Source organism: Oreochromis aureus, linkage group 16 (genome assembly GCF_013358895.1).
Source record: "Oreochromis aureus strain Israel breed Guangdong linkage group 16, ZZ_aureus, whole genome shotgun sequence".
NCBI classification, from domain to species: domain Eukaryota; kingdom Metazoa; phylum Chordata; class Actinopteri; order Cichliformes; family Cichlidae; genus Oreochromis; species Oreochromis aureus.
The window spans coordinates 33,282,266-33,294,905 of record NC_052957.1 but is presented as its reverse complement, the minus strand read 5'-3'; the positions used below and the strand labels follow the sequence as shown (position 1 = coordinate 33,294,905).

At 40.0% G+C, this 12,640-nt stretch overlaps 1 protein-coding gene across 2 annotated transcripts; it reads right to left on the bottom strand.

Moving 5' to 3' along the window:
* Positions 1-750: 750 nt before the first annotated feature.
* mmadhcb (metabolism of cobalamin associated Db) lies at positions 751-10,725 on the bottom strand. 2 transcript variants are annotated; one of them, XM_039600499.1, is made up of 8 exons: positions 10,587-10,725; positions 8,208-8,257; positions 6,846-6,996; positions 6,340-6,557; positions 5,675-5,783; positions 5,415-5,545; positions 2,751-2,837; positions 751-2,341 (listed from the first exon to the last, which is right to left on the bottom strand). In XM_039600499.1, the coding sequence occupies exons 2-8, from the start codon at positions 8,214-8,216 to the stop codon at positions 2,147-2,149; spliced, it is 900 nt and encodes a 299-aa protein (XP_039456433.1). In that variant the 5' UTR covers positions 8,217-8,257; positions 10,587-10,725; the 3' UTR covers positions 751-2,146. The 2 variants fall into 2 exon arrangements, with proteins under 2 accessions (XP_039456433.1, XP_039456434.1); XM_039600500.1 differs by having other exon boundaries at positions 6,846-6,990.
* Between the last annotated feature and the right edge of the window lie 1,915 nt (positions 10,726-12,640).

Below are 12,640 nucleotides of genomic sequence, written 5' to 3'. Positions count from 1 at the left end.
AACCATCCGGCCAAGTTATCAGTTTATATCTTATAGATAATGAGCCCAGGTCCAGTTATAATTATATATATATATATATATATAGAACAGATAATATATATAGCCCAGGTCTATATAATACCCACATAGTTATATATATATATATATATATATATATATATATATATATATATATATATATATATATATATATATACATATAAACCTGCCTGTCCATATATGGTTAAATAGTGGCGGATCTAGAAAATTGTGGGGATGTAGAATAATACATTTACATGATATATATAAAGAGGATATATATATATATATAGATATATCTAGCCAGGGTATATATATATATATATTCAGTGATATATATATATGAAAATCCCCTACATGGAAATGGAATCAACAAAATAGCCATATATATATAAAACAATGTATATATATAAACTATGAATTATACCATTTACATATATATATATATATTCTAAAAACAAATATATATATATATATATATATATATATATATATATATATATATAAAAACCCCAAAACAAAGCGTTAGGACAAACAAGAAATTAGTTTTTACACGTATTTTAAGGACATAAAAGTTGGAGGGGCAGTTCGGGGAGGCTTTACAGCAGGGGGCATTTGTCCCTGCTCCCAACCTAGTATAAGATTGTGTTGTAAAATATTATATATTATGTAATTTTTTATCTATTGATACAAAACATCAAGCAGTCACAAGCAAAGGGGGAACACAGCATGACATGTTTAAACCAGAAAAGTTTATTCATTAAAATTATTTATGAATCAAATAGACAGAACAGATTTTCACCCAAAAATATTCACATTCAAAGCACCACAGCGGTAGTCCGGTATGACACAGACATGTCACGTGAGATTTAACTGAAGCTGTCAGCTCTGTAGGACGGGCAATCATAATAAAGCAGTTCATTTTAATTTGTATTCAAGCTGCTCTTCATATTATCGGCCACTAGATGTCACCAAAGAGAGCTGTGTTGAAAAGCTTCGCGTAATGAAGCTTTTTTTAAATACAAGCTTCATTTAGCCATCAGTACTTGGTTTCAATAAGTAGATATTTCAGTTACTGTTACTTTCCTGGCAGCTTGAAGCACTCTGGGCGTCCTCCTTTGATACCAACAAGACATTTTCTCCCAGAGAGCCGCTCCTCACTGGAAATGTTCTCTTTCAGACTGTTCTCTGTAGCCTGGGCAACAGCAGATCAGCAGCTCATGAACACACACATCAGATATATGTCAGAGTTGAACAGGTGGTATCTAATAAAGTGGCTGGTTAGCCTGTACTGTGAACGTCCTAAAACCTGATCTAGAAAAATACCCTCCATATTATAAAAGGGAAAAAAACTGAAATACAAACTAATAAACAAACAAACTGAAATCAAACATTTTCAAGCAATAGAACCTAAAAATACATAAACTAATACAAAACTAAAAATAAATGTAAATATATCTGGTGTTCGTTAATCATGGGAGCAGCCTGCTAAAATACACACTGCCCTGAAAAGGGCAGTGTGGGCATTTATCTAAAATCACTAATCATTTTGCATAACATCTTTGTTAAACTAATTCTACCTTTACTTATGTCAATATTTCAGCACATTTTATTCCCCAATTTCATTTTTCAAGATTGTGAGCACTTCAGGTGAAAGCGTGTCCCTGCCAAAAGAACAAGATGGCTCATGGTGGGATCAATAAGTATGTCCAGTGATGATTCTAAAGTATTTTCAATGATTAGAAAGGAGTTTAACACCAACTGTAAAACGAGGTCTTTTCTCACTGAGGATGCTCGTGTTTTTCTTAAGAATAAGGGAGGCTGATAGACCGGAAAACTGAGAACTTGTCTCTTTGTGCAGCAGTGCACAATCTTCAAACTCTAGTAAGCAGTGCAAACATGGTTTAACACAACTGTTTTTAAAAGGGCAGCTAAGGTAATTAATCTAAGGGTTATTCATTTATAGAATGTGTCATTCAAACAAACTAATTTCAAAGGCAAAACATTCACAAGCTTTATTGTGGTGTCAGCATTATTTAAGCCTTAATATGATTACAGATATGGTCAAAACCACCAACCACTCTGTTAGTGGAGAGACATGTTACAGTCAGTATCCCAGAGCCTGTGTTCATCTACCCTGCAACGTCTTCATAGCAGGAGTATCAGGTGGTGCGCTGGTGAATATTGTCCCTACAAAAGCATGTGTCCCCCACAACGAGTGTCGGATCACTTTGCAGCAGCCCAGGTCCTCAATCTGAAAGCCCAGGTGACGGTATCTGTCATCTGTCTCATACAGTGTGTTGTTGGTGTACGGGCCAAAGTACTGAGAAATAAGAAGGGACACAAATATGAGACGGTTATCCAATCAAGACCATCTCCTGAAAAGCAACAATATTCCCTATCTACAGTGTGTGTGTGTGTGTGTGTGTGTGTGTGTGTGTGTGTGTGTCGGGTGGGGAGTTGCAGTTGCACACCACTGTCTGCACATGTTTGTCCTGCCAACATTACAGCTTCCAAACAAACTTTCACCAGTTTTCTTCTGCAGAAATGTACATGTCTCATACACACCCCACTGCCACAATGAATCACCCTTAAATACCAGCCCAGGCACAGTTACTTTGAAGGTTTGTTATGCTGCAGCTGAATGGCTGTGCAACAAGCCAGAAAGCACCAAGGCCAATATCATAAAAACACTGAACAGTTGTTGACAGGCAGAGTCAGAGACATCTTACAGCGAGGCCTGATGATGGGTCGATGAAGTCTGCCCAGAATCCTTCTCTCTGCAGCGCACAGCAGATGTCCCGTGCACCTGCAACAAACTACACAGCAGACACCACAATCATTAATTACTTCATTAATTACTGTAAAATAAATAATAAAGTTTCTTCTCCCCTTTCTCAATGAAATTAAATGTTTATTTTTTAAAAAGTCTGTTTCATTTTCACTTTTTACTACATCTGCTCTCAGACATGAGAAAAGACCAATGAAAATATATTTATTGCACTTGCCTCAGGCCCCAGTGCCCTGCCCTCTCTTTGTTTGGAAGAGGAAATTAGAGGTGTATGGAGGATGTAATGCCAGTCTGTGATTTGTCAGGAGGCAGCTGTGGCACTGCCAACAAGCAGCAGAACTCAAAGGACAGTTTGTGGAGGTGAGCAGTGTGAGGTGGCGACAAACAAAAGCACATGCATCAAGGAGGTCGGCATCAATCGTTTGTTCCCGTGATGTAGGCGGTAAAAGAATTAAGAGAGCCACTGAATGAATCTCCTGTGGACCCTCAGCATTAAGCAGTGTTTGTGAAATGGGGCAAGGAGAAGAAGTCCAGAGAAGCTAGAGACCGTAAGGATGAGGGCCGGGAGAGAATATCAGAGCTAGACTGCTGCAGGTGTTCTTCATCGGGAGCATATCTGTTAATCCAGGAGTCACCTTCATGGTGTGTATAGTGTACATCTCTGCAGACCAGAGATCCAGCTAGGAACGTTTTCACAGAATTCAATCCGTGTCTTCCACCCGAGGGAAGGTCAGTGCTGCCACGTGAGACTGCATGAACAACAGCAACGGTGCTGTGTATGGACCTACAGGGACTCCTCTCTGCCTGAGCTGCAAGCCTCTGCCTTTGTTTTTAGAAAGCAACACTAACTTACATAACTTTACCATCTATGACACAGCATTACATGATGTGATAAATTAGCTTTGGTGAAGCCGGCCTCTCTGCCACTGTGTTTGCTTCACGCATTGTAAGCAAAGCTCTCATATGAAGAGGACATCCTGTGGAGTGATTGATGCAGTTACCCGAACCTGCTCTTAAGGAACAGTTCAAGTCTGCTGCTTGAATCAAGAAGCAGGTTCCACACAAGTATCCTGCAAGAAGTCACACACAGATGGAGTGGGATTCAGTGCAGACACTGAGCAGGAGCAGAGACCTGCAGACGTGCATGTAGCAGCGGAACATGCTGCAGTGATCCGGGCAGCTCAGTCCAATCCAAGGCCATACCATCCGAGGTACGTGGACCACAGTTTCTTCAGACTTGAGCCAAGTGAACATCTGCAAGTCAGTCGGATCCAGGAAACGTGTTGGACAGCCAACTGTATTTTACCACGTATGCAGAATCCCCCCCCTCTTTTTTTGGATGACACAGAGATAATCCCAGTCTATTCTAAAAGTTACCAAACAAACATGCATGTCACATGTGTCACAGTAGGACACACTGGTCCTTTTTCACCTTCAGCTATTGGCCATGAAGACAGCAGTTGAAAAAGCTTCTAAACACCTCTTTCTAACCTCTCATCATTCAGTCTGTAAACACAACAGCTTAAAACCTTTTAAATAAAATCTGATAAACCTTTGTTTGGTGTAGTGGGCGGTAACAGTGTTTTCTAATATGGTGACAGACACGACCCCATACAACGTAATGGAGGAAGCACTGCCCAGAGAGAAAGTCACCTTGGCAGAGGGTTTTTTTCCTTGTGTTTATAATGTAAGCGTGTGCACACTCACTGTTTCCTGTTTCTCTTTGCTGTTAGAGAAACAGATTTATTACTCAATACATAAACTGATTTTATTGTAGTTTTATTTATTTAATCATCTATATTTTTAAAGTGTCGTATTATTGAAATAAATAATTAGAGAATAAGATTACTAGATAAAATATTAATGTCTAATATGAGCTGTTGAAAAGGAAATGACTGAAAATAAAAGCATTAAATACCAGAAGGACTGTCAACAAATGATTAACAGGCACTATTGTCATCAGTTCTTTTTCACATAATCTCTTTTGATATTTTTAGTATTAAAATTAAAAATGTTTTAATGTCTCATTTAAACTTGATATTTTTTGTGATTGCAACAAATTTTTTGCCAAAGTTGATTAAATCAGATGTTTTTTTCCCCATTTGGTGATTATTCAAGCATAACTCGAGACCTCACTCAAGACATGAACCAGTGCTGTGTCTACAGATAATATGGAGCCATGAATCTTAATGTTAAAGTTCTGGTTTGGTGTCATATAAAATACTGACTTTCAAGCTTGTTATAAATGTCCAGATTCTGTTTGTTTAAAACATTCACACAGCAGTTTCTTCTCAGCTTTGTCATTATATTAGTTGTATGAGATGTTACTAATGTTTTTACATTAGTAACATCTCATATAATGCACTGTTTCTGTAGTTCTCCAGAGGCGGACAACTTTTCTAATAAAATCTTCAGCTCATCATCAGCATTTCTTTTATAGACCTCGATTATTTGCAGTGCTTAGCTGTGGTAAAATAACTGGAATAACAGTTACATTTATTTATTCTGAGTCCTTGCTGTGGTAATGCAGGGAGAAACCCTGAGATGTATTATTATAGTGTAAGACATGTAAAACAGCGTAACTGTTCTACAGACAGCATTTAACCTTGTCAAGCATCTGCTCTCTCTCATCTTCCACCTCAGCAGACCATGACGCCATATCGTTCTGTGTCTTCTGGGTAACCGTGACAACCATCATACCACAGGATGGAGCTTCAGGAAACATTGACTGGAAATCTGTTTATCATATAGTTAGGAAACACTCGGATTAGACAGAAACACTGCTTCTCATGAGAAATACAAGCAATTTCAAAGTTATGCAAGGCTGAAAAATAATACATGAAGGATGCAGTTACAGCGATGTACCTTTCTTTAAGAGTTCAGGACACGCCTGTGTGGCACACTCTACTCTCGAGTTGTCAAAGTAATGTTCAGCTGTGCTGACTTTGTCAGAGGATGCAGGATCGCCCTTGTTCTAAGAAAGAAACACACACATGTGCACACAGCTGTCAGAAAAGCAAATGTCACCATTCTCAGCGTATGAGCAACAACGCCAATGACACAAAACCTGGATACAGTTACAGCTTACATTGTTTTAATGTCTCTTCATTCTAAAATATTCAGACAGATGCTGAAGGTCTGGCTGCATGAATCATATCACACCCACGATGATTGGCTACGTTACAAGTACCATGTACAGGGAAACGTACTTAGCATCTGGCCTTGCTGCTCCTCCTGCACTCCTGCCTGCTGTTTAAGCACTCTGAACAATAGCTGTCTTTACTCTTTACTTTATTTGATATGCTACTTGTTAGCACCACTAAGTCCACACCACACTCCAATGAAAAGTTCATTTTTGACTGATAAAAAATGCATATGATTTTTTTATGGATAATCTATATATACTTCAACATAAAATTCCTCTGACATTTATTGAATTGCATCAGTGTTTCTGAAATTAGTAGCAAGATTAGCATTGGTAGTAATAATAAACATAAAAAAAACATTCATAAGGTTCTTATTGGACTTACAGAGAGCTCTCCAACAGACGGGGCTAGAAGCCACTCATGCTTCTCATAGCAGGATGGAGCAGACAACACATCTGGTAGCATCTTGTCTGTCAGGCTCTTCTGTTGCTCTGTCTCTCCTTCCAGCTGGCAGTCAAAGCCCACATTACCGGGCAGCAGGAAGCGCTGGTCCTGGGGCCCGAACGGCCCCATCATCTCATCAGGCCGTAGCGTCTGCAGTCCTTAAGCACAACATAACAAAGAAAAGTAGCATGCACACAAACAGAGGTTACACAAAGAAATAAGATCTTACACATTTTGGTCAACACCAGTATCACTGCATCACAGTCTAAGGTAACAACTCAGTTTCAACCTTCGTAGATCTCAATTTATTTTGTGCTATTAGGTCTATGCCCAATACCTAACCTATACATAAGATGCATTAGATTAAATTACTGACTAGAAAAATGTGTCTGTTAAAGTTATAGTTAATTAATGTTCAAATGTATAAACTTAAAATAAGGTCATACCTTTAGCAGAGGGAGCACTGGCCAAAGCAGGCTCCTTTAAGCCTGAAGAATCAGCAGCAGTGAAGGCTCTGCCTCCAGCCACACGATACACCAACACATGGAGCCCTGGAAGGTAACTTACCAACCTGCTTCTGCTGCAAAGCACCTGCACCTGCAAACAAACAGTACAACTGTAAATGACAGTCTCTCAGGTACAACAATACACAAAGCAAACTTCAACAATAATAATGCTGAACTCAGACACCTGAAACACCACCAAAGGTCTGAATGGTCAAAGGTTTCCAGCTTCATCACTGACATCTGTCAGTTTGGAAAGGGATACAAAGGATTTGGGACTCTAACACAGTTTTTCCAGGAGTGATCAATGACTCATCGAGGACGTAAAGAAACCCAGAACAACATCGAAAGAACTGCAGGCTTCATTTGCCTCACGTCACAGTTTCAACAATGAAAAAGACACTGGGCAAAAGTGACATGAGAGTCCCAAAGGAAAAACCACTGTTGGATAAAAAGAACACGTCTCACGTTTCTCCATTACACTGGGTGCATTGACGAGGCAAAAGTTTAACCTTTTGGAAGGTTTGAGTCTCATTACATATAGAGAACAGAAAGAACATATCAACAGTCAAACATGGTGGTGGTAGTGTTAATTGACGGACCCATGAATTTTGCTCTTAGCTAAAAAAAACCTAAAGGATTAAGTCCAGCCATAAGTTTGTGCCCTATAGCTCAAGCACACTTGGGTTATGCAGCAGGACAATGACCTGAAAAATTCCCACTCTAATAAATGAATAAAAATAAATAAAAAAACTGAGGTGGCTTAGACAAAGTCGAGATTTAAATCTGATTAAGATGCTGTGGCATGATGTTAAACAGGCCATTCATGCTGGAAAACCCTCAAAAGTTGCCGAGTTAAAATAATTCTGCAAAGTGTCTCAAACATTAATCGCCATTTATTGCAAACACTTGACTGCAGCTCAAGGTGGCCCAACCAGTTATTAGGTTTATTTGAAAACAAACAGAGGTGGTATGGCATCAAACTGAAGCTCCCTACATCACCTCGTTCTCGAGTTATCGCATTCACACACTAGCCCGTCCACCCGGCAGGTTGATGACAATACCCCAATTAAATTTTGTATTTACTCGGGTCATTTAATATTACAACAGATGTTTGTATATAAAACATGTAAATGTGAGAACTATGCAAAAAAGAATGTAAAAATCCAGAAAAAAATATTTCACATCATTGATGTGTAAAAAAAAAGATCCAGTGTTTACAGTGGTGCTCTGTGATGGTGAACTGCAGAGCATTAACATCAGAATAAGATGAGAACATTACAAACTGTTGTTTGACATACTTACACTGGTCATCCTAGCGTGCTTCTGATTATCTGCAGTATCCAGTGAAGTCTCTGTAAGAGTCCAAGACTGTGTCATCAGGAAACATTTCCAAACACATTCATCACAGAAGAAACACTCTACTACTTTAATCCTCTCTCATGTTTGAGGTACTAAGACTGGTGTTTCAGATTAACTGGTGTCACAGATTAACTGGTGACAGTACAAACAAGTGTGTTGTAGACTTACTGACAAACCAGGAAATGTGTCAGACTGTTGTGTCAAGTTAAAAACCAAAAAGCACGTTTTTTAACGAAAAGAAAGAGCGTGTGAGTTCACCTGATGACACTGTCATGCTACAACACAGAACGATGCAGGTAACTGCACTGCTGCTTGTTCAGAATTTCACCCACGTTTAAACGGTTGATGAATGTTGCTGTTCTTGATAAGGAACAGTGATGATTTGGGGATGCTCAGCCTTACAGCTTTATCATACACTTTATATTACGGGCACTCAGAGTGGATGTTAGTCCAGTGAGCCACGCTACACCAGTGTGACAGTCTGACTAGATGAACCTGTGACACAGCTGCACAAAGAGTCATTCTGACCCGGTGTTAGCAGTTTCACCTTCAAAACATTAGACACAGCTGCCAGGGTTTTTATGTGACGCTCCCTTTACGAATAAACTAAGACATACATTTAAAAAAAGGCAAATTATTCCAAAGAGATTCAATAATTAACTTTTGGTCTGTTTCCATCCTGCGCTTCACTTCACTTAAATCTCATCTAGTCTTTTTGAATCAGAATACTTAAGGATTACGGAAATTATGTATGAATCATATAAGCCACTCTGAGGTTAAGTACAGTCCTAATCAAAGATGAGGCATGTTTGCATAACCAAGTTGCAGAAGGCTTTCACTTGGGTGGTCTCAGAATCTCATCTCTGCTTTTCACAGATGATGTGGTTCTCTTGGCTTCATCAGGTGAAGGCCTCCAGCTCGCACTGGAACGGTTCGCAGCCGAGTGTGAAGCGGTGGGAATGAGAATTGGCACCTCCAAATCTGAGGCCATGGTCCTCAGCCAGAAAAGGGTGGAGTGCCCACTCCAGGTCAGGGAAGAGTTTAAGTATCTCGTGGTCTTGTTCACAAGTGATGGGAGAAGGGAGCAGGAGATCAACAGATGGATTGGTGCTGCGGCTGCAGGGATGCGGACGTTGTACCGGTCCGTCGTGGTGAAGAGAGAGCTGAGTGTTAAAGCAAAGCGTCCCTACACTCACCGATAGTCACGATCTCGGATACAAACAGCAGAAATGAGCTTCCTCCAAAGGGTGGCTGGCCTCTCCCTTCGTGATAGGGTGAGGAGGTTATATCTCTCCGCTGGCCTGGAAACGCCTTGGTGTTCCCCTGGACAAGCTGGAGGAGGTGGTTGGGGAGTGGGAGGTCTGGGCTACTCTGCTTAGGCTGCTGCCCCCACGACTTGGCCCCAGAAGAAGATGGATGGATGGAAATCCACTGAATAGCATAGCTCTGCTACTGATCTGCTCAAATAACTGGATGTAAGATGCAATCGTGATTTGAGAAACACATCCATGTTAACTGTTGACAGCCTGAGACAGCTGATGGTTATTGTGAAAAACAAATCATCATTTTAAATTAAACTTATACCAGGTGATATGGGGAAACAAACATTAATTTATAAATTAAAAAAAGAAATCTAAGAGTTCAAGGCACCGGGATTTTGATTAAGAGAATAAAAAATGTTTTAGTCATTTAAAAATAAAAGTTTGATTCCACTACAGCTACTTCAGAAAGATATTTTTATTATTTGTGACGATGTTTCGTTATACTGAGCAGAAATCTCCCGATGTTAAACGTGGGCGTGTTTCCTAAACCAGCGGCTGACGGAGTGAACAGGTGTGTGCAGGTGAACTCGACACACCGTCGAGCTTTTCAGGTGTGTGTCGTGGGGAAAATGTCAGCTCATGATTTGTTACAGAAACACGGATGTACGAGATCAAGCAGAAACTTTTTATTTCTAAATTAGAATAATCTCATTGTTGTCTGCAGATAATATTGATATGATTGAAATCTGCATTTGCACGAGCTGGAGATGGAGAGAGTCCTTTAATCTCGCCAAACTCCGAGACACATTTGCACATAGAAGCGAACGATCGGTAAAAATGACGAATCCTCGGATGGACCACGGCGAGTAGAATGTGTAAACAAATCTAACCAGTTAGCTACTGTAGTCAAAGATCGCGCTTGTTTACATCTCTGTAACGTCTGCCCAGTGCAATAGCACGTTTCACACGGTTTATCCTCACAGCGGAATAACAACCAATACATTTTAGTAAGAAACGCCACCCATTGATAAGCTAACAACAAGAGCAGACCATAACTTACATGATGTTAACACGTCCAAACCAGATGACTGCGTTAGTTTGTTCCTATGTATAGTTCCACAAAGTCGTAGAAAAACATTCGTCCTTTGAAAACAGTGTCCAAATGAACGCCGGGTAACTCACACTCCTCGCCTTGACCTCGGGGGGGGGGCTTGCTTCTTTTAGTTTCAAAAGAGCTTAGAGGGTCATTACCGCCCTCTACTGGACGGGAGTGTGGATCAGGAACTGGCAATAAAGACCAATCTTTCTGCAGTATTAAACCCGTTCTTATCACAACTTTCAGCATAGACTTGAGACAGTGCCTTTCCTAGCAGGGTTTCTAATGTAACCTTCAGCTCCTCCTATTAGCGCCTTCCTGTCCTGGACACAAGCCCGGCTTTCTAACAGTACATGCTGAACAGATTCCAGTTTTTTGCAGTGGCCACACTATTAGCTGTAGTGTTTTATTAAGACCTGTATGACCTATCCTGAGATGGATAATTGTTATTTCACTATTTTTCTGTAAATCCTATAAACGTCATTTCACTTCTCAAATATCATTGTGTTTGTCTGCTATATGATATATTTAAATGAAATTGCTGATCCAAACAACAAATGAAGAAAAATCATGAAAATTATCAGGGGTGCCCAAACTTTTGTATACCACTGTATGTCCGCAGTGAGCCTTTTACATGGATTATAGTAGTTGATAATTACTGCATCATCCTCCCCCATCCAAACCTTAACTGTGATTGACTCATGCTCTATATTTACATGGACTAATATGTACCTTATTCCACTTCGCACAAATGTGACCAATAACTCTCCTTTACCACCTTTTGTATTATTCCTCATAGCTGTATATTCATTTATATCCATGTTTTATCCATGTTTCCATATCACACGTGGTTTTCTTTGCAGATGAGATATAAAGTGTTTTAGTTCCTGCACATTAGCAGTAAGACTTCTAGCATCTCACTGTAGAATATTTAGGACCATAATGAACCACCACCTCATGGTTGTGAGCTAGGATTTGTACCACTTAGCATCTCCTCAGCTGTCTCCCATCACAGTCCCGTGATTCCCAGGTGTTTGTCTGCAGTCTTCACAATTATTTGGACTTTGTCAGTTTTGTTGTCTGTTTGAGCAGTGCAGTTTATTACAACCACAATAAATAACACAAAATCATATTTGTTCATAACCAAAGCATCTTTCTTCATTTCTTTTCTGCTTCTGCATATGAAATGCCATTAATGGATTTTACTCTCTGGATCTCTGCTGCCCTTTTACTCGCCTCACAACCACGAAAAGCTGAGATATGCTCACCTCCGCAATTGCACCGCTTTAACTTTGCTCCTTTTTCACATTCATCATACTCATGTGCCCCTCCAGTGACATGCCCATATCTTTGGCATTTAAAGCATCCCAAGGGAGGGCGAATATAAGGCCGAACATCCTAACTCAAATAACCAATGAAAAGTTTGGACGATAATCTTTCCTCCATATGTTTTAAAATTACAGCTAAACTGTGACATTTCTCTCTCAGAGTTTTTAAGCGCTGTGCCTCCATAACCTTGGATCCTACTATATTTCCTTCGACCTGTAAAGCTGAAACAGCTGTCGGTACTCCCAAAATGACTTCGAAAACAATCTTTTTGTCCTCAATCAAGCACCTTCCTGAGTGAGTTTAATTATCACCTTGGATTCTTCATTCTGCTTCCTCGATGCAGCGGTTCTCTGATCACTATCAGTGTCATCTGGATTTTAAGGATACCAGCCTATGTCTTCTACATTTCTTACTAATGTTTACTGTATTCCAACCATCTTCCTTCTCGTTAACCAACTCCATCTCTGCTGGCTCACTACCTGATCCACTGGTCCCCTCCGGTAAATGAGCAGAAGTTAAATTTTCGTGATTCCTAATGGCTTCCATAGCTGTATAGCTGTTGCTCAAAATCTACCCCTAAATATTCCCAGAGCCCGGGCTTATTTGAGCCGATCCCAGCTGTTATTGGGTGACATGGCTAAGTATCTCAGTTTCCAAAGTATACGACCACATAACTTCGGGGAAAGTAG

Bases quoted from the DNA above. Each gene is read 5' to 3' on its own strand.
- mmadhcb (XM_039600499.1), bottom strand. The intron at 5,546-5,674 runs GTACATCGCTGT...TATGATAAACAG, and splicing joins TCCTGAACTCTTAAAGAAAG to ATTTCCAGTCAATGTTTCCT. The intron at 2,838-5,414 runs GTTAAATGCTGT...TCTGCTGTGTAG, and splicing joins GAGAGCAGATGCTTGACAAG to TTTGTTGCAGGTGCACGGGA.